The 25,184-nt window shown below is 40.7% G+C and overlaps 3 protein-coding genes across 12 annotated transcripts; 1 reads left to right on the top strand and 2 right to left on the bottom strand.

Moving 5' to 3' along the window:
* Positions 1-7,167: 7,167 nt before the first annotated feature.
* LOC101900101 (CDP-alcohol phosphatidyltransferase) lies at positions 7,168-13,409 on the top strand. Of its 6 annotated transcripts, none has more exons than XM_011295822.3 (6): positions 7,168-7,653; positions 8,269-8,408; positions 10,125-10,259; positions 10,326-10,935; positions 11,004-11,333; positions 12,696-13,409. In XM_011295822.3, exons 1-6 carry the CDS (start codon positions 7,617-7,619, stop codon positions 13,376-13,378), a joined length of 1,935 nt encoding a protein of 644 aa, XP_011294124.2. In that variant the 5' UTR covers positions 7,168-7,616; the 3' UTR covers positions 13,379-13,409. The 6 variants fall into 6 exon arrangements, with proteins under 6 accessions (XP_011294124.2, XP_005187427.2, XP_058984955.1 ...); XM_059128972.1 differs by lacking the exon at positions 7,168-7,653 and adding an exon at positions 7,660-7,838; XM_059128971.1 differs by lacking the exon at positions 7,168-7,653 and adding an exon at positions 7,660-7,850.
* A 214-nt stretch (positions 13,410-13,623) lies between these two features.
* Positions 13,624-17,630, bottom strand: LOC101900275 (catenin delta-2). 3 transcript variants are annotated; one of them, XM_059128970.1, is made up of 7 exons: positions 17,262-17,630; positions 16,774-16,830; positions 15,776-16,715; positions 15,570-15,709; positions 15,082-15,495; positions 14,076-15,025; positions 13,624-13,999 (listed from the first exon to the last, which is right to left on the bottom strand). In XM_059128970.1, the coding sequence occupies exons 3-7, from the start codon at positions 16,651-16,653 to the stop codon at positions 13,868-13,870; spliced, it is 2,514 nt and encodes an 837-aa protein (XP_058984953.1). In that variant the 5' UTR covers positions 16,654-16,715; positions 16,774-16,830; positions 17,262-17,630; the 3' UTR covers positions 13,624-13,867. The 3 variants fall into 3 exon arrangements, with proteins under 3 accessions (XP_058984953.1, XP_005187428.1, XP_005187429.1); XM_005187371.4 differs by having other exon boundaries at positions 17,320-17,630; XM_005187372.4 differs by lacking the exon at positions 16,774-16,830 and having other exon boundaries at positions 17,320-17,630.
* A 1,532-nt stretch (positions 17,631-19,162) lies between these two features.
* On the bottom strand, positions 19,163-25,116 carry LOC131805585 (uncharacterized). Of its 3 annotated transcripts, none has more exons than XM_059128907.1 (2): positions 22,485-25,116; positions 19,163-19,244 (listed from the first exon to the last, which is right to left on the bottom strand). In XM_059128907.1, exon 1 carries the CDS (start codon positions 24,702-24,704, stop codon positions 22,956-22,958), a length of 1,749 nt encoding a protein of 582 aa, XP_058984890.1. In that variant the 5' UTR covers positions 24,705-25,116; the 3' UTR covers positions 19,163-19,244; positions 22,485-22,955. The 3 variants fall into 3 exon arrangements, with proteins under 3 accessions (XP_058984890.1, XP_058984888.1, XP_058984889.1); XM_059128905.1 differs by lacking the exon at positions 19,163-19,244 and having other exon boundaries at positions 22,364-22,705; positions 22,756-25,116; XM_059128906.1 differs by lacking the exon at positions 19,163-19,244 and having other exon boundaries at positions 22,364-22,696; positions 22,756-25,116.
* Between the last annotated feature and the right edge of the window lie 68 nt (positions 25,117-25,184).

Genomic DNA, 25,184 nt, shown 5'->3' with positions numbered 1-25,184 from the left:
AGGTTCTGCACCCCTGGGGAGACTGGATAGTATCGCTCTTTAACTGGCTGTGCTCCTTCGGTTAAGTCTATTTTGTGTTTTTCCAAATGTGTTCTACCCAAACCATGTTCTTCATAGGATTTGAAAGTACTTTTAACTTGGTTCAACCTCATGCGCATATCATTTGTTAAGACATGCTCTGTATTCTCATTAAACTGGGCTGGATATTGTTCTAAAACCTCCTGACTAATTTCGTCCACTCCAAATATGTTAGGAGCAAGTTTAAAAATTTTAAAGAAATCCACGCCTAAATAGGCCGTTTGAACCAAATCGGGACATAGATAGAAGTCCATTTCCTTCTCTTCATCTTCATATTTCACTTTGACACTAATTTTCCCCACTATTGAGAACTGATTTCCACCTGCCGTCCCTATGGATGTACAGAAAGGTTTAACTTTGGCTTCTATCTGTTCAACTATTTGGTCACAATCCTTACCCAAAACGCTTACGGAAGCACCCGAATCTAAAAGCCCTTTTACATTGAGGTTTTGAATTTTAAAATTTATATATGCTCTATTATCTACTAAATCTAGCTTTAATGAACAACAATTTAGAACGGATCTCTTAACTAATCTACACTCTTGTTTCTTATGCTTAAATTTAGCTCTAATCTTTCTAATCCTATTTATTTTATTATTAATAACCCTATTTCCAACTTCACCAATGCTTTCTATTTGTTCGGTTTGTGGCTGTGCATGCATATTTTCATTTATATCACTACTTATTGTATCCTTACTGTGAATTCCTTTACCACCAAAAATCTTGTTTCTAACCTTCATATAATTTGCCAATCTTTCTTCATATGGTACTATATTATGCCTTCTTGGAATCTTATTAATACTCTCTCTTTCTACTTCTTTTGTCCTTTTCAGTATGGTGATCTGATTTGGAGAATCAATTCCTAAAGTGAACCATCCATTCCCATTTATTGGTCGGGAGCAATCACAGAGCGCGTCTCCCCCGACTTCGACACGCCCTTCATTCCATTTCCCAGACATTTCGGGCAGGTGGGGCAGGTAAACCCTGGACATCCGCATCTGTAACAGAAGAGATTACGCTGTGGGACTGGGCACTCGAAATACGTATGTCCGGAGGCTTGACAGTTCCAACAGGTAAGTGTACTCTGTCTCTTTTCCGCTGTCCGTTTTTGGTTCACCTCTTCAACTATTATTACTTCTTCGTCCATTGGATCTCCCCGCTGTTCATCCAGATAAACCTCGTTCACCGGATATTGGCGGCGTGTTTGCTGTGGAATTTTGACAGTTGGGATAGAGTATTTCTCCTTTTTTAAATAATTTTTCTCTAATTCCTTACATTCATCTCTCAATTGATCAATGGTGTATATTTTCATGGCATATATAATATGGGATAGGTCTGGACGCAAGTTTCTCTTGACGATCCTTATCATGTCTGTTTCTGGCAGTGGTGTTCTTAATTTTGACCTAAGCTTTTTCATTGCATGAAAATAGTCATCAATTGATTCACCTACTTTCTGTTTCCTTTCTTCTAAATCTCGGAGATATTCATACTGGCTACGACTTGATTTATATTGTTGCATTAAGGCCTCTTTTAGATCAGTCCAATTATATATATCTTGGTTTGCAATCAGCACCCAAAACCACTCTTTTGCATCTCCCTTCAGTAGAAGTTGGAAGTCACGGATCACTTCACTCCAGGGACACCCGTATACACGTTGAAGATGTTCAATTCTGAATATGAAGTCTTCAACGTCTAATCCATCAGATCTACCATCGAAGGAGATGTTCCATTTGTCCACCACGATGGGGTATTTGTTACCAATAGGTGCTACTGTTTGTTGTTTGGTAACAGGCATTCGATAATTATATTCCGGTTGATCGAATTCTAACCTTCGCTGAGCACCATTTTCGTTGGAAGGTCGGGCCTTGATCGGGGCCCTATTTACCTGATCCTGTCCTCCAACTAAACCATATAGCCTGGACGAGCCTATACTACAGTTTTCTAATTCGGAATCATTTTGCCTACTGCCTATACTTAGTTTAGCGATTTCCTTCTGTATGTGCTCAAATCCTACCTGTATGCTCTGTTGGATTCTATCTTCTATTCTTTCCTCCAACCGAGATCTATAGGTATTGTTAGCCTCTTTTATTAATGAATTCACCATTGCGGCGTATTTTTCAGGACTACTCCTAGGTCTGTTTGTCGAAAGTGGGATAGTCGGTGGTGGTCTTGTGAAGTCATGTGCAGGACTTGGTATACTGATTGGGTTATTTTCCGTTACCGGTTTCTGATTACCCCCAAATGGTCCTTGCAATTTGGGAGGTTGGCTGTTATTTGTTGGGTTGCTACCTGTGCTGGTTGAAGCCTTAGGAGAGCGTTCAATGGGCATTTTGTTGGTATTAGATAATTCTTAGATTTAAAAAAAAAAAAAAATAACCTTACGGTGTAATATGTGAGATTTTTATCAAATGTTTGTTGGTGTGAATAATAATAGATTGGTAATATATAGTTTTTTAGACCATTGGATTCCAAAAAAAATCTTTGACGTATAAACAAGCAATAACAAGACAATTACATATCAACATTGAGGAAGGTTCAAAAGGATAATTTATGGGATGGATATGTCCTTTACAGTTGGTGCTTTTATGTTGGTTATTAGCTCATTTTTTTCTACCACAAACAATACATATACTAACGAACATCCAGAACAATTCTATAACTGGGTTTCGTATTACAGGGTTAAAGGATAATAATCGAGCAATCTGATTTGTTACGTACGGAGTCTCAATTTATTTCCTAGTAGATATGGTTTTGTTTCTGTAACTTGAAAGGAACAATTATAGAAATACTTATAAGTTTCTCTTTCACGTTAACACGTCCTTTTAATCACTGGACGGAAAATTACAAAAACAAAATGTTACTATTTTTATCACCACAGTTATTGGGTAACCATGGCTCTGACCAGTTTTTTTTTTATTGGGCGCCATTACTGTTATGTTTCCTCCTTCAAAACGTGTCGGTCCCGGCTAATTTGTAAATGGGTCGTGGTTCAGCAACCCTATGACACTTGAGGGCATAACAAGTAAACGAAAAACTGCAACAAAATGGACTAAACATGCTAAAACAATTTGAACCAATAACCAACATTTTCGGGGGTCTAGAATACTAGCCCCCTTCATCACCCACCCAACCTAATGTTCCTCAGAACCCCTTTTTTCAGCACCAACGACATATATTCCTTTGCCGCTACATATCCATCCTTATCCCTTTTCCCCTTCCTTCAAGACAAACTAACACATCATTTTCAATACTAATCTTACATTTATTACATATTAAAATGCTTAGACATACTAATTTAAATAATATTAATTTTCTATCATGAAATTTGTTTTCTTTTTCTTTTCAGATTTAACTACAAATATTTAATAATAAAAAAAAAACTTTAAAATTATGAAATTAAATTTACTGTATAATAATGCATTGCCTTTTTTTTTTAACACATTGAAAAATGATAAAAAAAATGAATTTGAAAATTTTCCTGGGTCTAACCTTAATTTTGTTATGTCCTACTTTAGAAATTCCTCACCAGTTAGAGCTCCTCCTAGTAATTATTTCTAATGGACTAACTTGCCTTGTTTAAGAGTAGATCCCTAATGCAATTCATTTAGTTACAAAATATATTATTAAAATTAGAATAAGCAAACAAAAAAAAAATATATATATAAAATCTTAAAAGTAACAGAAAGCTAACTAGAACACACACAGACGCACAACAAAACATAAACTCGCCAATATCGAGCAACTCCTTAAAATATGCTATCACTTAGCTGTTTTTTTTTTTTTTTTTTTTTTTTGGATCCACTCTTCCACAACTCTCAGTCGGTGGACGCCAAGTGGACTCTATCACCACTCTCAGCCGGTGGACGCCAAGTGGAACTTGGTGTGTATTTATAATTGGTTCTCTTCGAGTTCCACCTTATCCACACGGTGAGCCACGGATACAAAGGTGCGCACCAAAATCCGGCGTACCACGTATGAAAACGCTTTGCTCCGATAATTCGAATTTTGTGGTTTCGTTATATTTGGCCAAAACAATTCGCTCTATTTAGAAAACACACCACATTAAAAAAAACACAGACGGTCTAAATCAACCACACTTACATTCAGGTATATTCCGCACAAGTTAAAACTAATTATTCAAACTTGTATTTTTTTTTCAAAAGTTGACTTTAAAATTGTTTCAAAATTTAAAACGGTTTTTAATGATTCCAAATCTTTATGCGTTAACCGTATTATATATATATATATATATATATATATATATATATATATATGTGTATTTATTATTTTTTTTTTATCAAGTTGAAATGAGTTGCTGCTTATTCTACGACTTCTGAGCAAATAATTTGTATCGCCTTATACCACAGCGTATAAACTTACGATCATTGGTTGTTTTTCTCAAGTTATTTTTTTTTTTTTGAGAACATCATACTCTCTGGTGCCCTTAGAATTGTTCCCTATTACCAACAAAATGTTCATGCTTGAACAACGGTCCAAGTTCAATGGTCGCATGGCCTTGAAATGTTCATATTTTTTTGGCTCATTTTACGTGCGTAATTCTCTTACGTACGCTCTTACGCACGCTCTTCCATACTTCTACTCAACACATAACTCCAATACACAACCTTTCCAACACCGGCCTGTCAAAACGAACAAGTTCCACAAACAGCTGTTTTCATACCACCACTTGGTACTGGTGGTATCAGCAGCAATAAAATTAATACGGACAAATATAAAAATAAAAAAATCTCGCGGGCAAAAAAAAACCCAACAAGCAAATATATTCTGCTCGCATTCTAAGGCGAAGTAAAAATATTGTGGTCAGAAAGAAAAAGAAACCCCAAACCAGCAATTCAATTTTGCTCGCGTTCAAAGCACCGGATGAGCACACGTCTTCCCACCCTCCTGAAAACTGCATCATATGATGCGTACCAGGAGATACGGCTTGAAAACCAGGTGCTGCACACAATTTGGACTCCTGCCCTTCTACCATAAGCCTGGATGGTATCCGTCACCTTCAGGTATTTAAAATATTCGGTTTGGGCTAAGGTACCCAATTATGTTAGCCAGCGTTACAGTCGACTCTGCCTAACTGAAACTCGTTGGCTAACTATATGATTTTATTTATGTTTCAGGCATGAACTGAACAGGCTATGGCATATATACTGTCTAGCTTGTCTGTTGCTTATGCCGAGAAAATCGGAATGTTGTCCCCCAATCTCCTACCCGTCCCTTTTCCTTAATTCCAGCTGTCGTTTACTATCTCACTGCTACCCTCAACAAGGTGAGTTTATACATTTGTTATTGAAAAGATAAATTCATTAACATCAATGCCGGCCATGTGTTGACTACTTTGCGCAACATTTCAGACTCAATTTGAAATAATAAAAAAAGACTTCCTACACAAATGATAGATAGATGTGGTATATTACAATCTGTTTGTATTTCCCTTTTGTGGATGCGAAAGTAGAGGTAAGACGATTCATGGCCTTCCACGCCCTTCACCACGACCATGTTCTCAACATTTGCAAAGGAGACGCTTTAAAAAGAAAATATTTATTTCTCATTTCGCAGAACAAGAATCCAATGCTAGATTTGCTTCGATATACTTTCCATCCATTCTTCACCTGATTTAAGAAATGTATTTGCTCTGCGAAAAATGATGCATGAATTCCTAACTTCAGTTGGCTGCATGTGGAAAGATGGTTCTCTTTTACGACAATCTCTCTTGCATTTCTCAAAAAAGCCAGCAAAAAAAGGTGGGGGGGTGGATAGAGCTGTTATTAGGTGTGTCTGGTTACCCTAAAGTTTGTAACAATTGTTACAAATTGTTACTGGAAGTCGTCTGTTAACCCAAAAGTTCTGCAAAAGAGAGCTGTTGGAGAGAGAAATTTTGACAGTTCTTTCAGTGAGAGTATGCAAATTCTTGCTGGACAAATTTCTTCTTGCAATCTCTTGCAACTCTTCTTCTTCTCATTCATCGACATTCAGATGTTTTCTATTGTTCATTTATTTCTTTTTGTGATTTTAATTTGAAAATATTATTTTGGAATTAGCAAGACTAATTGTTTTTAGAGAACAACTTTACAAAATGTGAAAAACGTAAATGTTAATATGTAATAAGAAAATAAAAGACTATTTTCAATATTTTTACTTAAAAAACTTGTAAAATTAGTATTGGTCCCTTTGTTTTAATTCTCCTTATGGGGGACAAATTGATCTGTTTACTTTTTTTGAATTTTCCTTGCAAAAGAGAATAAAACTACCTTACTCTCTCAGAAAGATGTTGCTGGACAATTCCTGCTGGAAAAGTAACCAGACACACCTATTGTTATTTGTGGCCAATATACCACATAGATTTAGGATGTTTATTGCGGAATGGATTTGATGGTATCGGATGCTGCACCCATATGATGGCATTTGAACAAACTTTGAAGAAAATTATTATCAAATAAAAACCTAAATACCTCTCTGAGAGACCTTTGTTTTCTCAATCAAAAAATTGATGCGAATTAAGCGAATTCCCTATAGGAGTCACACACCATATATAAATCATCCGCGGAGCGCTAGCCATAACAATTTTGTATATTTAATTTCCCATTAATCCATCATTTTTATGACGATAAAAGGTTTCAGACAATAATTTAGTTATTTTTTGAAGCCAAGTAGTTCGACTGGTAAGAATCTGCATGTATAAAAAAAAACTACGATACTTTAACCTCGGAGAGAAAATACTCTCCGTAAACTTTACTGAGTAATATTATTAGTAATAAAACAATGGACGATTTTGGACATTTTTTATATGGAAAACATTTTTTATATCAAAAATGAGCGAAGGGAATATAAATTCACACATTGCCGAAGAATATGGCTGTGTATGATAAACGGAAATTTTTATTTATTAATTCATCCAATACCCTCATTTTTATTTCTGTTTTAATTTTAATACCATTATGGCCTGTTTTTAAATGTCAAAAAAAAAAACCACTAGGACTGACAAACATGAACGACGATGTGTTTGCCTTTTTATGTTTATCGAAACAGCTGATTACAGTGCAGTATTAAATGGTAGTAAACCATTCGGCTGCAGTAGCGTAGCACAAGTGAGGAAGTTTTTCACAATATGAAGGAGGAAACTATTGGCCATAACATTTAAGTCTGGAAAAAATTAACACATGATATTTCTGGAATAGAAAATGACATTCTCTTAATGCCACTTGAATAACCTATGCGTCAAATGCCTGTCATACACCAGCATATTTATCATACTCCTGAATTCACATTCGCCTACACTGCCTACGCCTCTGCTATACTTCTTGACCAATTGTCATTATTTTCAATATGGCGAAGTTTTTTTTGTTGAACGCACGCATTCTTTATTCATAGTCTGTTTTTTTCTAAACATTAATTAATAAATATTACAAATAGAATTAAACGAATTGAAAACGTCTCTTTTACGGTGAAGATATATGAATTTCTAGCGCGGCACGAGTACGAGGAATTACAAGGAAATGTGTCATCAGCATTAGCAACTAGTAATGAATCCATTTAATGAACGATCCAAGTTCTTTTCAGGTAAGCAGATCCATATCGTCATGCAGAGATGTAGAGCCAATTCAAGTGGAGGAAAATTAAAAAAATAATAGGAACAGAAAAACATGTCTACTCCTACATCTTCAACTGTTGCACCACCATTGCTGGCGAGCAATTTGTAACAAGAATGACCAATCAATCATCCCATTGTATTTGTTTACAGTCGGGTCTGTGTAAATGTAAATTACCAAAATAGAATTGAGAACGTACAGCCTGAAAATGTGGAGTCATTTCTTTAGCCAAAATTATCTCCGATTATCAAAGTACATTTAGAATACCTTCAAATGACTCCCCTCCCCCTTCTCCGGCCTAAGATATACACTGTTTACGTTAGAGAACTTAAGTGCTGCTATGCTAACTGACTGACTGGCTGGCTGACCGTATTGTGGTTTTATTAATTAATTAGCGGTAATAAACGACTTTTTTTATCGACTAATTGACCCCCTTTTTGTGTAAACTGTGTTGTTGGGCAGGGAGGGGTTCTTTTGCCGTAACTTGCTCCCTGGAGATTAACGCTGTGACGACAGTATCTTTTTTTAGAATTGCCCTTTTAAGTTATAATCAAATCTTAATTTATAAATACACCATACATTACAGATAATCAACATCGCGAAGCAATGGATATTTCTTCCAACAAAGCCAATCCAATCAAGAGCATTCTCTATTGTTTGGAGAAATTCCAAGTTACTATTTTAGCAACAGATAGTGGTGGTCTGGGAAATATAGAATTGACACAGGTAACTTATTGCTAGGAACCCATGCCAACCACAACAACCACACCACCGAATTCTGGACAAGTCGATCTACCTATTATTTTAGCTGCATATTCTAATCACATTATTTTCCTGAGTGTATAATATGCGAGATAATCCTTTTCATCTGTTTTTCAGATACAATTGGACATTGTTGTTTAGTGACATTGTCATCTTTCAGAGGATTCAACGTGTATATAGAAGAGACTTTCCTCGTGACGACAACACCGCAATTTTCATAACTGCAGGTCTTGCCGCTACAGCTGTTTGTTGTTTGGAGAATTATAGAATTATATACTTTTATTGCGGCGGCAAAATGATTGGCCCAAGCAGTAAGATCAGCAAAATACTGCTGGGACTACTTTTGCTACTCATCGTTTTCTACATATATATGGATGTCCAGTTGTACCTGCGTATACAAAACTATCCCCTAGAGAGAAATTATCACTTCAACACAACCACCGATATACCTCAGCGTGATGTAGTGACGTACGAGTCCCAGACATGGCTGCGCTGTGATCTCAATCCACTGTGCCATGTCACGGTGAAAGCTATACTCTTAGACCACACAAACCATTATGTTTTTGCGCCATTGGCGACGATATTTGACAATGTTATTGGGTTCTCGAGATCTTCGTTTATAACAGCCAATATGATATCATTTTTCCATGTGGGTGTGGCGTGTGTGGCAGGTAAGCTGGTGTCGTCCGACAGTCTGGGCTATCGGCGCTTGGGTGTGGTCTTATTCCAGTTCCGTACCTTCCTCGATGACCTCGATGGTCATGTGGCCCGAGTTAAAAAGAATATACGCGGCGAACGCTCTGAAGTGGGCACAACGGGTTACTATGTCGATGGCATTTGTGACGGCCTGGGATGTATTGCCCTGTTGCTGGGCATGTTTTTCTACTTGAAAAATAATCCGCCGCGCCGCGGTTATCTTCAATTGCCAATGGTCGATACACGAGCCGATGTGCCGTCCAAGACGAAAATAAAGCCCACCACCCGCAAGGTCGCCAAGAAAGTCATCAGCTTTACAGGCCAGCTGTTACTGAGCTCCACAGCCTGGAATCGTTATATTGCCGTCTACCAAAACATGCTGGAGCGCACCGATGTCACGCCCGCCCAAATATCCTACCAACAGATTGTCTTCAAATCAACATGGTTCTTCTGTGTGGCCTGGCTGTGGCGCATTGTCAATGTCCATTCGTTGATGCACTGCGTGCTGCTGAGCATATTCTGCGACAAGCTGTTTGAATTCCTCAAGGCCATCCAGTACAGTGGCTACATAATCCTGCTCGTGTGCATTTGCATAACGGAAATGCATCTGCTGGAGGCGCATAACTTCATCTACAACACGATGAGCAGTGGTAGTAACATAACGTCTTTCTGATAAAACAAAACCGATTTTATCTACCCCTATTTTTTACTTTTAACGTTTTTCTTTACTATTATTAACTATAAATAATAATGTTTTTCTCTTATTGCAATTGATGTGTTATAAAATGTGAATGTATGTATGTAAATGTTGTAAAATATATATATGATATTTTGGATAATAACCTAAATGATGGAGTATTGTGATTTGATTGTGTGCCGCAGAAAGGGTAGAGAGATGGTTTCCAGGAATTCGGTTGTGCGTGTGTGTGGTTGGTAGACCATATAAAACGTCTTGGCTAATTGTGGTTCGTTTCTATTGTGTAGCACATGTCGGAAGTGGGTTGGAACTCAAAAGGTGGCATTGCTTTTGTGGAGTCTGGCAGTAACTATGCCTTCTCTTCAACGGCGGAGAAGTATTATTTTGGAAAAAGATCAATTAGTAGCCATTCCAATTTCATAGTAATATTGTGTGTTTTCTCAAAGTTTGAAAAACAGTTTTTAATATTTCCAATTCTCCATATCTAGAATATAACCGAGGAATGTTTGCTCAAGGAACTTCTAAACGATCCATTGCTAACGAATTATGGTGTTCTCATAATGACAGACGCCCTTAAGCGTACCGTCATGACCGATGCCATTTTGGCAATTTTGAAGAAAGTCATAAGAAAACGTCCCACCCTAAAGTTGATTCTGGTGGCCGTCTCCAAAGAGGCTAATTTTCTACAGGAATACTTTACGGCTGCTGCCAAAGATCGCAAAGACCGCAAGGCCGAAATAAGGAGTGTCATTCTATCCATTGACGACCACAACAAAGGTGTGGTCCAAGATATTCTCTACTTGAAAGAACCTTGTGCCGACTATGTACAGAAAACCATACGCACCATTCTCAGTATACACACACAACGGCCATTGGACGGTGATGTAATTGCCTACATGGCCTGCGAAGAGGATATCAGCAGTGCTATGGCTCTGCTGCGTGAAACCGAAGGTACCAGCAATCTGAATTACTTCAGATTATCACAAATGAAAAATGAAAGGGAAACGGTTTTCTTTCCCACCACCAAGGGAAAGCGAAATGTGGTTTTCACCATAGAACTGTATCAAAGTTCCGTAACACAAGATCGTGTCTACTATGGTATGTATTTTGGATTACGGAGAAATAAGCTAAGGATGAGAAATTGTAATATTTTTATTTCATTTCAGTCATCGACTGTGGCTTTATGCAATTGAATTGGTACGAGTCGTCACAGAACCGAAATCACTACTTGACCGTGCCCATTTGTAAACATATAGCCGGCTTGCGTAGCAATTGGAAGAGCAAACACCGAAAGGCCAAGGTATTTCGGTTGTATACGAAGGAAGATTTTCAGGCATTGGCCGACAGGACTGTGGTGGAAATGCGTCGAACTGAATTGAGCTCCATTATTTTGTACCTAAAAGCTTTGGCGGTCAATAATATACTTCGATTTGATTTCCCCTCAGCACCGCCCGCAAGAAATGTACTTACCACCTTGGAGAGTTTGTTTGCCTTGGGTATGTAAAAGTTAGACGAATGTAAGGAAATATTGCATTTACATTTTTTTTAAAATTCCCTTCTTGAGGTTTGAGGTTATGTTACCAGATCAAAGGTTGGATTTGGATTCGTATTAATTTTTTCGACACTTCGATCGTTTGTGTTGACCATTTTTATAATGTTTTATTGTTAATAAACAACAAATTTTTACAAAACGTAAATTTTTCTTTTGGTAACATAACCTTTAACCGAACTAAAATTTCGAAAGAAAGCCCAGAGATCGAATGTTAACCAAAATAGTGGGGCTTAATCATAGTGTTTGTTACCTTGATCTAAGCTGTAACTGTGAAAAATTACAACAGAATAAAAACCAAAAACTCTACGTTTTCCTTTGCCGGCTATGCTGTGTCTGAGAAACGTTTTTGGTTCGGGTTACTATTGTTGTGCTTGCAGCTAATTTAAACACTGTTTTTATAGCCTCAGCCATATGACTATAGAGGGTGTATATCATTTGATACCGCCAAAACGCGCCCAAGGTCTCTTTGGACCAAATCCGTTTCAGGACATTTGGAGTCGATCCAGCGATGTCCGTCCGTCTGTCTGGCTGGTGCGCACGATAACTTTCGAAGCGAGTATTCGATTTTATCCAAACTTGGTGCATTGTAATATTATTGTTAAACTGTGGTAGAGTTCGGAGATGGGTAATATCGGTCCAGTCCTTCTTGTACCTCCCCTACAAAATGTCGACATTTTCAAAGAAAATAATTTACTGCACAGAAGGAGAAAGGTTAATCAAATTTTGTTCCAACTTTGCAAATCCTATGGACAATATCGGTCAACTCCATTAAGTACTCTCCCACAAAGGGTTAAAATTTTGAATAATTATAACTCATATAAAATGTGATGTGAGGGTCCGATTGTCTTCAAATTACTCACATCACAATATTTTCATTAACCCAAGGTCTGGTGTGAAGATGGAATATATCGGTTCACTGCTTCTGGTACCTCCCCCACAAAGGGTAAGCATTTTGAATATCCACGAAGCTCATAAAACGCGAAAGCAACGTCCGATTCCATTCAAACTTGCCACATCTCAATATCTCCTTCAATACAAAATCTGTTATAAAGATGGTAGAGGTTGAACCATTTCTTCTGGTACCTCCCGCACATAGGGATCACGATTTTGAAAAACAAAATGCTCAAAGAAAGCTAAATAAGCATCCAACTCTCTTCTAATTTCACACATCCAAATATTTTTTCTAACGCAAGATCTGTTCTTAAGTTGATATACATCTGCCAACCCACAAAGGGTCACAATATTTCTCTTAACCAGAAATACCAAAATTTTTTCTAAAAAAATTGTTTTTCATTTCTCCATGCAGGTGGACTCGACGATCAAGGCCACTTGACTGATCCACTGGGTTATTTTATGTCTGAATCACCACTGCCACCAGAACTGAGCCGTTGCCTCTTCACTTCTGCCGAAATGTTGTGCTCCGAGGAAATCCTAAACATTGTTTGTATGTTGCAGATTGAACCCATATTTATTGTGACCACCAACAACATTGCCGATCGTCACAAACAGATCGCCAAACGGAAATTTGAGGCTGCCGAGGGTGATTTAATAACGCTGCTCAATATTTACCAGGCATTTGTGGAGAATGCATTGAGTAAAGATTTCTGTCGCAAATACTATCTGAACTATTACAGTTTGATGCGGGCCCACAGACTACGCGAACAGTTGCAAGCATCGTTGTTCAATAAATACAAGTTAGGTTTGAAGTCCTGCAAGTCGGTGGAACAAATCTTAAAATGTCTCACTTCGGGTCTCTTCATGAAGGTGGCCTATTTACATCCTTCGGGTGCTTATCGTACCTTACGTTGTGGTTCGGAGGTTTATGTCGATCGAGATTCGGCCATTTTTTCAATAGCCCAACCCAAGTACGTCGTATATGTGGACCTGTACGATAAAACGAAGATATTTATGCGCAACATAAGCGTCATCAAAGAGGAATGGTTGGACGAACTGGCCCCTCACTATTATAAGAGATTTAATAAAAAATGACTTCCCATTTGAAATTCAAAATAAACTCCAATGATTTCGTGTTTTTTTGTTTTAGAATTTATGGGTGTTTTATTAAATGCAATGGTAATGATTTCGGTTCTATTAATTATACGGTGTTTTGTTGTTTTTCTTCTTCTTCATCTTCTTCGTCTGATGCTGCTGCTGATGTTGCTTTTTCGTAGATGTCAACTCGCGTCTTCTTTCTTCGACTATTTCGAAAATACCATACCGTACGTTGTTATATATTTTTGTTTTGTTTTTTTTTTTAATATTATGCAATAAATTGTGTGTTTAATAAAATTTGACAAATACTTTGTTGTTGTTGTTGTTTGCTGATGTTGGGTTGTTTCTTCATTTTTTTGTTTGTTTTTCTTTTACTTTGAAAGCGTTTATCTCTTTGTTTTATGTTCTCTATATATTTTACTTTACTGTGCGCACTTTTAAAGTAAAAATGTGTGTGTGTTTATATACATAATAAGTGATGCTGCTTTAATTAGGCGGATTTCGAGGATTCTCGCTGCTTGGTATATACATGGGCATAGGTACAGCTGAATTGTAAGCACTAGGCCGTTGGTATGTGCCATCCTCAACGACACCACCGTTCATGGCGTACTCGTCCACCTAGAATTGGTAAAAATTGAAGAATATGAACAAAGTAGTTGTGGGTAAAACTGTCACGAGCATCTATCCTACTTACCATTTGACGCAGCATTTGGGTGTCTTGGCAAGATCTTGCTTGGGATTGATGCGACTGCTGTTGCTGTTGGTCGTCCTTGTTGCGGGCCGAGTTGCTGGTGCCTCGCTGAATGGTTCGATCCTCGTAGCGTGTGCGTCCCTGTGAGGCCATGGGCCGATTCAATGTACTGTTCGAATTGTTGGGCGAGTGGGCTGACGCACTATGAGAGTCAATGAATTTTGTTAGGAAATCCTGTTCCTTCCAGCCATGCTTTTTGTAAACATCCCGCAGTTCGTGATGCTGCCACATTGTGAACAAGACCTGACTAGCAAATTTGTTGACGCACGAAGTATACTTTTGACGCTGATTGGTGATGTTCATGAGACGCTCAACACCGCCGGCGTCCAGCAGAGATCGCGAGAACTCGGCGTTCTTTTTAATCACCTCATTGATGGTGGCCAGTACAGCAGTGATCGTGTCATCGGAGGTATTTTGATCGTGCTGGGGATTACCGGAAGGCAACTTTTGTACTAAGTCCCGCATAGCATATTTGCCTATCAGCTCTTTGTTGCGCTGATCAATGGCCAAATTCCTTAAAGCTGTAGCAACGGCGCACACCACGCGATCCACTTCCATTCGCAGTAACTCGACTAATATCGGCAAGCCCTTTTCTTTGCGAACGGCTGCCCGTATGTCTATGCTCGGCTGCCAATAGCAGGCCGATAAATTTTGTATTGCACCAGCTGCCGCCTCAAGCGTTTCGGGATTTGAGCAACTTTGCAACAGAGCCAAATAATATTGCACTACTTCGGGTTGCCACAAATGTTCGTAGCCCTTTAGTGGTCCTCGGTTGCTTTGATCGCTGCCATTGTTCTTTGAACTTGAGCCGGATTGGACGCCGCCGTCCAGCTGTTCACTTTGGGCTTGAGCTTTCTTCTTTTTGCTAGTGCCAAAGCAGCCGAGGTTTTCGCCTAGAAAAGAAATCGCAATTAAAGGGTTTTCGATCTAATAAAACCATTCAACTTACCCTTGCTCGAGGATAAAGCTCTGGTCGGCACAGATATTGGCTGCTTATCGTAATTCGGGTCTTCGACCTCCTGGCAGCGATACGAGAGGTTACGTAAAATGCACACACAATTCTCTACGGTCTTATTACTAATGTTGTTCTTTTCAATTGCCTGACGCACAACGTAGAGTAGGCATTCCACCAAATGATCGCAATTGCGCAACTGAGTGCGTGCGTATTCACCTGCGGAGCTTACATTGCGCAGAACGCCTGATGCATTTCGAAATACTGTGGAAAAACATGTGTCACCGGGACAGGCTGGGTCCCAGCCGGAATGTGGATGTATAATATTACTAACGATCGCCGACAAGCATTCATCGATGATAAAGCGTTTAATATCTTCACACGAAGACATATTCCAGAGAACACCCGTCACTGTAAACAAGGAAACATCATCAGTAACATAAAAGAAAACATATCACACATTACCCCCAGAGGAGGAGCCTCACCGAGTTCTCTAACTTCAGACTCTTGTGTACGACATAATAAATTGACCAAGGCTGCTAGACCACCAGCGTTTTTGATTTCTCTTTTGTTTTCATCATTTTGTCTACCATACGACAGATTTCTCAAGGCTCCACACGCATTTCTGAAATTATTTTTCAAAAATTAACTATTGTTCTCTATCACACTACACTTCTACACTTGTACATACTTGTAGATCTCAGGTGCCTCGTAGGAAAGCAATCTTATCAGAGGAGGTATGCCGCCCAAGATACGTGTTCGTTGTTTGATTGGATCATCCATGTAGCACAAATGCTGCAAATATGCTGCGGCATTGGCCTTAATTGCATTGTTTGGGTTATTGAGAAAGCTTATGACTTCAGACAAATTTGGATCTCGCCATCGCATAGTGGAACAAATGTCACTGCAAGATCCGTCCACCATTTCATCCTTTCCGCCGTTACGCATGTGCTGCGACACAATACCGAATGAACTAATCGTCAGTTGGGACATTTTATTTTGGAAGTCGTGAGCGTCATCGAAACCCGGTTGGGGCAGACCTATGGCACTAGCGACCTCAGCACCATTCCGGTTGTCATCGAACATGGGTGGTCTTGTGACGTAAGCATTCGATTTGGCACTTACCGAAGGCATAACATAGTTAGCTTCAGACACATAGCCATAGGCCACGGGTGCATCTTCCCCATACTGGGATTCCGGCGGAGGAAATTGCATTACCGGATTCATGCCATACTCCGCCATTTCCTCGTACTGGGAAGGTTGTAAATAACGAAGATTTGGTGCTGGCATCATTCCACCCTGATCCGGCTGCATGGCGGCTGAACTATTGAGTTCTTGTACCGAACTTGTCAAATTGCTCTGCGAGCCAATTACCTTTGCTGAGCCATGATCAGGGCGATATGAGCATTGGGAGCCCAAGCGCCCCGCCATGCCCATGCCAGCTGAAGCCTTGGTCGTTGCGTAGAGTGAAGCATTTGGATACACTGTGGTATATTGTCCGTACTCCTGCAGAGCAGCGTTCTGTGCTTCAAAATCTGCCTCGTCGTTTAAACATACCGAAGGCTCCATGCTAGATGGAAGTTGTCTTTTCGCTTAAAATTCCCTTGTCCTCAGCACGATGATTCCTAGTCCTGCAAAGGGAAGAAATTCAATTACCAAGAATCACTGGGCGACATTGCTCGTACATACGTAAATCTAACTAAACGTCGTTTGCCATCAATGACCGACGTTTACAAAAATCCAATCCTGAAACAACGAAAAAATCCCAATTATTCTCTTTCAAAATTTCCACTCGAACGCAATTTCAAGTCAAAAATTAACACAGCTTAACATTTTCATTTTCACTGCCTTTCCGAATCCAACAATTCGAATTGGGCGTAAAACGCCGAAGAAAAAAGACGCAGAAGTCGGCGACTGCGAGTAAATTGTATCTTACATAGTATATATGTATGTTTCGTTGTACATTATTGATTTTTTTCAAAAGGCTGAGAACTTTTTACATGCTGCTACATACATACACTTAACATTCTTGTTATACATATGAATGCGGCGGCTCTTGTTCGCGATGCAATGCATCACAATGGAATTGCCGTGCTTTCCTTTTCGACTCGAAAAAGTATCGAGAGTGCCAACAAGGATTGGATTAGATGGATATACGACGACAATTAGCAGCTTACAAATAATACAAATTAAAATTAGCAAACAACTTTCTCCACAAACAATTGTTGACCGCACCTGATTTTTTAGAATAACACATACACACACATACACGTTCATTCATTAAGGGGGTAGATATCGATACGACAAAGAATTAGGACGACGGTTTGCGTCTCAAAGAGAATAATGAATGTTTTAATTAATCACTTGTGTACTTTTATTCACTTCGAGTTCGTCCATCTTCAAAAACAAAGTTTCCAGCATACGCAATGGGTTTCTAAATATTTTTTCCGTAATTTTCCTATAGAAACTGAAGTTATGTGTATTAAAATACAAAGAAATTTTCAGAGACGCCAGTTACTGTTCCCTGCAAATAGAGATGTGAAGATCGATTTTTGACATTTACTCAACCGAATAATCAGCACATATTTGAGTAGCTCAAAAAAACCGAATACATAAATAAGAATCAGAAGCGTACAGGTTTTTTTTATTTAAAAGTACTTTTGTTTATTTAAGACTTCGTTCAATAAAGTTTAATAAAGTTCGTGAAAAATGAAAAGAAGATAAGGTTTTTATTTTAGAATATAAGAATTATACATTGTAAATTTTTCATACGCAGATACATGAATGTGATACATGAACGCATTTCAGTTGTGAGATACATGAGGAATGTACATATGTACTTTTTCACATGTCCTTGTTCCATAGCTAAGTATAATTAAATCAAAAGTCTTGTGTACGCATATATATAGAATTATATTTGCGTTAAAAAGTTATCCGCAAAATATTAAAATTTGTTATAAAGGAAATAAAAACATATGCATGATAGAAAAGAGTTAATATCGCATTTTCACCATTGAGGATTGATCAACTGGGTTCATTAGATCTAGAGAAATGCAATCCTGAGGCTAAGTCCGCTTTGTTATTCTATAAACATTAACAAGTTTGTGATATACAGGGTAAGATAAAACATTGCAAAAAAATTCAAACGCCATAATTTTTACATTTCTTTTTAAATTTTAATGAATAAAAGCAAAAAATGTCGGAAATAGCATCAAATTTTAGATTAAGTTTAGCTTTGTTCGAATTGGTCAACTTTGGCACGAATTATGGCCTTCAAACGGCCAATGAAACCGTCACAAGCTGCCCGAATGTTGCTCTGGTGTATTTTGGCCCATTCGCGGCGAAGCGCTTGCTTGAGGTATATTTAGTGCCAACCTTGCTTTCCAAAATACTCCAGACACAATAGTCCAACGGATTGGTATCGGGAGATGTTGGTAGTCATTGTGCGCTGGAACTGAAGCGAGGGACTTCAATTTGTAACCATTCTTAGCGCGTGGCGCGTGCTGATTGCGATGATGCTGAATACTGTTGCAATGTCCAAGGTCTGCGGCAAAATGTTTGCGTGCCCATGGCTTTAATACACCCTCCAAAATATTTTCCTGATAATATTCGGAATTTATTCTGGGAATATTTGGCGAAGGGAATATTGCGATATTTTAATCTCATTTTTCGGCCACTGCGACGTGGGTTTCGATCAAGTCGCTTCTTCACTTTTCGAATCATTTCTGCTGATGTTGCTGTTTTCTTCCGTCCACTTCCTTGACGTCGGGCTACGCTACCCAGTATCACGGTAAAAAGCGATGGTACGAGACACAAAAGATTTATTCACATTTAAATGCTGGAGTGCTCTAAAGATAGCCATTTGTGGTTTTCCAGCCAAAAATAAGGAAATCACACTATCACGCTTGAATACCATCACAAATAATTTTTTTTTTTTTGGAAAATTCTCACCAAATTGATTTTGTACGCTTGTAAATAATATAATGGACTGTCACTGGAATACTTTTAACAGCTGTCGGACGAGTGGATTAGAAATTACAGCAGTCTGAAGTTGTTTGCAATTTTTTCATCTCACCCTGTAGGTTAGGTTAGGTTAAAGGACGCGCAGCTGCATTTAGCAACTGCTCCACTCGGAGACCTATAGGTCCATTGTGTTCATCCTAGGAAAGAGTTAGAGCGAAAGATAGAGAAAGTATAAGAATTGACAGTAGGAAATAGATAGTACGTAGTCTACGGCTGAGTTTGCCGTGTCGTCTTTAGCCACTTGAACCTTCTGGCTAATTGAAGGATCACTGCAGGGTCCGTGGTAGAAAAAGAGGACAAATCACGTGACACTAGTTCTCCCACTAGTTTATGTCTCACGTTAATGAGCGCTGGGCAGTGGCAGAGCAAGTGTTCGATTGTCTCAATTTCTTCTTCATCTTGACAGATCCTGCAGTAATCAATATCATCGCTGTCCCATTTTGAGGTCATAGCCCTCACCTTACAGTGACCTGTGATGATGCCCACCACAAGTTTTAAATCTGGTTTAGACAATGACATCAGCGATCTTGTTCTCTTCTCTGAGAGCACAGGCCAGATTCTTTTGGAGATGGTACATCCCGTTTCATCCAGCCATTTTTGTTGTGTCTTTTCCTGGTAGTGTTTGCGAACGATCTGTAGGAAGTGGCACAGTGGTGGTTTGACCGAATTATCTATTTCTATTGTAGTTGATTCGGATCCTAGCCTGGCCAATTCATCTGCAGTTTCGTTACCTGTGATATTGTAATGGCCGGGAACCCAACAAAGCTTGATTGACAACCTAGAGTGTTCCAAGGCTTCCCTGCAGCTTAAAACAGCCCTAGACTTGATAGTAAAGGAATTTAGTGCTTCCAGTGCCGCCTGACTATCGACATATATAGTCACCGGACTTCCGACCTCTATGTTCCTCGTGACTAGCAGGTCTATGGCCTTTTTGACCGCCAGGATTTCTGCCTGAAAAACGCTACAATTGTTTCTGAGCTTGTAGGATTCACGGATATTAAGGGTGTCACAGAAGACACCTGCTCCCGTACCGCATTCCATCTTTGAGCCGTCGGTATATACAGATATGCCGCGGAAAGGTGGGCTGTTTTGGGACCAGGCTTCTCTTTCAGGTATGTGTATATCAGGTGGGCAGAAGCTTAATCGTGGTGAAATATAATCACTTGCATAGGCTATCTCTCCCACAGTCCTTACACGCCTTAGAATCGTAGAGTGACCAAATGGTTGACTACGCCATTCACCTAGTTCCCTGAGCCGAAGAGCACACCTGAATGCCAGTTCCTCTACATGTATGGCCAGCGGGCTTAAACCCAGTAGAGTATCTAGCGCAGCTTGAGGCGTGCTCCTAAAGGCACCCGTTATTAGTAAGGATGCGGCTCTTTGGACTTTGTTAATGTTGCGTGAGTAAGTTGGCTTCTTTAGAGAATGCCACCATACTAGAGATCCATAGGTTAGAATGGGGCGAACGATTGACTCATACAACCATTTAATGATGTATGGTTTGAGGCCCCAGCTTTTACCTATGGAGTTCTTGCAAGAATAGAGTGCGATAAAACCTCTTTTGGCTCGTTCCTCAATATTCCTCTTCCAACTTAATTGTCGGTCAAGGATTGTACCAAGGTATTTGGCCTCTGGTGAGAGGTTTAGAGTGACTCCATCTAGTCTTGGTAGTGTAAATAACGGATATTTACGCTTCTTAGTGAAAAGTACGAGCTCTGTTTTTGCTGGGTTCACGCCTAGCCCGTTTTGACGTGCCCACCGTGATAGAGTGACTAGAGCTCCTTGCATTAGGTCCGAGATTGTTTGCGGGAATTTCCCGGCAATTAGTAGGACGACATCATCAGCGTATGCGACTACTTTCGTCCCTGTTACCTCTAGATCTATAAGTATGTTGTTAATAACCAAAAGCCAGAGTAACGGTGATAGGACGCCCCCTTGTGGCGTGCCCCTAGTGACCGATTTCCTGACAGATGTTTCCCCAATGCTCGAGTTGATGATTCTGCTGCTAAGCATGTTATCAACCCAGTCTATGAGGAGTTGTGGCAAATTAAGTTTTGATAGTGACTCATGAATGGATTCCAACGTGACGTTGTTGAAAGCTCCCTCAATGTCGAGGAAGGCAGCCAATGTGAATAAGGAGCCATTCATGTTCTTCTCTATATACCCTACGACATCATGTTGCGCTGTCTCAACAGATTTGCCTTTCATATAGGCATGTTGAGCAGTGCTGATGGCGGTTTGGGGTATTAGAGATCTGATCTCTATGTCTATCAGCCTTTCCAAGGTTTTCAATAGGAAGGATGAGAGACTTATCGGTCTATAGTCCTTGGGAAGTGAGTGACTCGGTTTCCCCGCTTTGGGGATGTAAGTGACTGTGACTTCCCTCCATGATTCTGGGATGTAGGATAGACGCAGACAAGCTTTAAAAATCTCACTCAGTACTGGTGATATTACCGCTGAGACATTTTGGAGCATAGCAGGAATAACACCATCTGGTCCTGGAGATTTGAAAGGTTTGAATGTATCTATGGCCCACTTGATTTTGGGTAAACTTACTATTCTGTCAGCCAAGTCTTGGTCCCTAGTTGTATGATCATGATGTACTTGATCGGTTTGCCGATTGCTTGTCGCGTCAATACAGCCGGGGAAGTGCGTGTTGGCTAGCAGGTTAAGAGTCTCTAGTCCAGAGTCAGTCCATGTGCCGTCAGTCCGTTTTATACTTCCGATGGATTTAGGGTCCTTCGAAAGGACTTTACGAAATCTGGAGGCTTCGTTGACACTTTCAATCGACTCAGTAAAGCATACCCAAGATGAGCGCTTGGCCTTCTTGATCTCACTGTTGTACTTGTTGAAGGATGCTTTGTAGGCATCCCAGTCCGTACTATGTTTGGTCTTGTTGGCCCTATTGTACAGTCGTCTACTATCCCTCCTTAAATTGGCTAAATGTTTTGACCACCAAACAGGTTGACATTTCTTTCCCGGGTGGGTTAGTGGACAGACTTTTTCATAACACCCAATTAAGGCACTAGTTATCGCATTTACGGAGTTGTCTATATCGAGGGTTGAGGTTAAGACCATGTTGTCGAAACGGTGAAGCCAGGGTATAGCCAGCTCCGTAAATTTGTCCCAATTTGCCTTTCTTGGGTTTCTATGAGGTTTTTGATGAATACCCTCCACCAGTATTTTGAAATTTATCTTTCGATGGTCTGAGAATGAACATTCGAGAGAAACTTTCCAATCTAGTATGAGAGATTCATCCATGTTAGTAAGGGTGAGATCAATGACCTCAGCCCTGTCTTTGACTAGAAATGTTGCATCGTTGCCCCTATTACATATTTTAAGGTTATATTTCAAAATAAAATCAAAAATCGACTCACCTCTGACGTTAGTATTCGTACTGCCCCATTGGAAGTGGTGTGCGTTGGCATCACAACCTATAATTATGTGCCCGTTGTTGACCAGATCGTCGAGCAGCTCCTCTACCTCGTGGCCGGGTGGGTCAGGTCGCTCATACGGTAGGTAGAGAGAAATGAAAAAGAGAACCCTCCCGGATTTGCATTCCATTCTCGCTACCGTGACGTCTCCTCCACTGTAGTTGCTAAGGAAGATAAGATTTAAACTCTTTTTGGCAACAATACACGTCCTTACCTTATCACCATTGGAGACCGCGTAAGTGACATACTGCCCACTCCCTAACCCAGTTACCCTATTATTGTATGTATAGGGTTCCTGGATTAGGGCTATGTCAACTTCAGATCTCGTGAGGGATAGGAGGAGTTCAGCAGCAGCTGCTTTGCAGTGATGCAGATTAATCTGCATGATATTGAGTAGCTGCTGCTTCCTTCCTCCTAATGCGTTAGCCGGAAGCGGATCCATCCGGCGCCGAAGTGCAATTTTCCCCCACGAGCTTGAAGATACTCCTGGCCATCCTTATCCATGGATACCTTGATGACCAGGCCCCCTCCCTCAGTGGTAGAACTGACAAGACGCCAGCTGTCTGTTTTGAGGTTGGGGTTTTGCTTGCCTAGTATTGTCAGGATGCGTGCCGGATCCACAGATGGTGGTGGCACCCATGCTGTCAATACTCTACGGCAGGGGATGTCCTTTAAGGATACAGCCGCCAGATCGCATCCTTGCCATAGGTCACGGAAGCCAGATACTGCGGTGACTAGGTAATCCTTAGATTCCTGGTTTTCGCAGCACATGACTTTCGCGCCTCTGTAAAGGGTGGCGCTGCCAAACTGCATCCTTCGTGGGTCACCCTCTCCCGTAAAGACAAGCTCCCTCAGTCGATCTTCGAATAGCAGCCATCGACTATCGCTGATTTTACCTTCCGGTTCAGCCCTGTCGATGATTGCTACTCGTAGATTGTCCGGGTAGATCGTCTGGGAGTACTTCCTCTTTCGTCCTGCTTGGCCTGCCGTTTGTGACTTGACCTCTCCTTTGTGGGCCTTATCAGGCTTGGAGCTTGAAGGGCCTGTTGGGGGTGGTTTGGTCACAAGCGACTTGCTGACAGACGAAGTGGAAGTTGTAGGTAAAGGCCGAGAAGCCGGGGCCTTAGATACCTTCTTGGCCTCAGGGTGTGGTTCCTCCGTAGACCGGCCCCTCTTCAACGCCGAGCGCGAAGGGGTGTCGGCCTCCGTTGGAACTGTCGAGGCTGCAGCTATCACAGGTTCCGGCTTCTTGACCTTCCTGTCCCTGCATTTTGGGGTAGATGACCCAGCAGGTCCAGCATTAGGTGTCACCGCGTGGACAACAGCCGGAGTGGCCTTGCTGTCGGTGGTGGACTTGCTGACCTCTGCAGGGTTCTCAACAGTGGGTTGAACTATGGAAGAGTTTGCCCTACTGTTGATATTAGGTGGTGGGAGAGTTAGGAGTATCTGATTAAGAGAACAACTTGGTAAGTGCGGGTGGTTCTTCTCAAACTTAGCAATTACCTTGAGGTTCATCTTGATCAGAATCCTCTCTCTCTCCGTTATGTGCGCGGGGTCTCGGCCAATAAATTTTTTGCAATAATTTATTGACCTTTTATAACCCCGCCTTGCTTTCGCCTCCTTCGGTTCGACACCATCGTGAGAGGTAGGGTTACTGGTAGATTTCCTGCCAGTACCTACAAGGATGGTATCTTGCCGATCGAGGCTTTTAGCATCGGAGGTTACCGACGATGAACCCTCCTGGATTTGGGACTCCACGCAAGTCTCGTTAGGAGTGTTCTTAGCGGTCTTTTGTGATGACTCACCACTTTGAGACGAGGAAATGACCGTTATGTCAAGTTCCTCATCAGAGAGTGGTGAGTCGTTACTAAAGCCCGAAGGAACACTTTCCTGGCTGAGTCTTAACGTTTTTGTCTTTTCCAGGAGGGCAGACAACTGTTCATTTTGTTGCTGAATACTGTCGTGGATTACGTCAATGTAATTCAGTATTGAGTCGTCCCCTCCCGATTTGGTATTCATGTCCTGTGGCCGGTCCTTGGTCGTTGCTTCCTTGGAAGCAATGGTGTCGTTGGTGGTTGTTGGGGGTTTGTTTTGTTTGTTTATTGTTTTATCTTTCTCCATATAAAAAGTCGGACTTGGAGGAAACGAGGTCCACCATGGCATAGCCTCCCTACCATGGCAAGGACTTGGCAACTAAGCCTGTTACTCACTGAGGCGCCCAGGTATCAGTGAGGCAACCGTACGAATACAGTCGGAACCCTGACTGCAAACCTAGGAACACTGATGGGCACGGTTTACATAACACCCCAGCGTTAGGGGGTCTTATTTATCGGTAGACCAACACCGATCACTGGGTATTTTGAGGCGCCAGTTGTTCGCCTCGTCGTAACCAGGGATCATGGGCACTCGGATATTTGTTCCGAGACTCTCCCCCCGGAGACCGCTGAGTTGTCCGCGACTGCTTATTTATTCGCAGCTGCCCAATATATCTATTGGGCGTCCCACTATCCGCAACCTGTGGACGCGTCCGGTAGCATCCAGCTATGCTTCCGATGATCGGCTTCCGATGATCGGCCGGATCTCACCCTGTATATGCAGTTTGGTTTCAATTTGAAAGGGATGTTGCTCTCTCCACGATTTTCT

Source organism: Musca domestica, unplaced genomic scaffold, assembly GCF_030504385.1.
Source record: "Musca domestica strain aabys unplaced genomic scaffold, Musca_domestica.polishedcontigs.V.1.1 58, whole genome shotgun sequence".
NCBI lineage: Eukaryota > Metazoa > Arthropoda > Insecta > Diptera > Muscidae > Musca > Musca domestica.
This window is presented reverse-complemented; position numbering and strand designations above follow the sequence as displayed.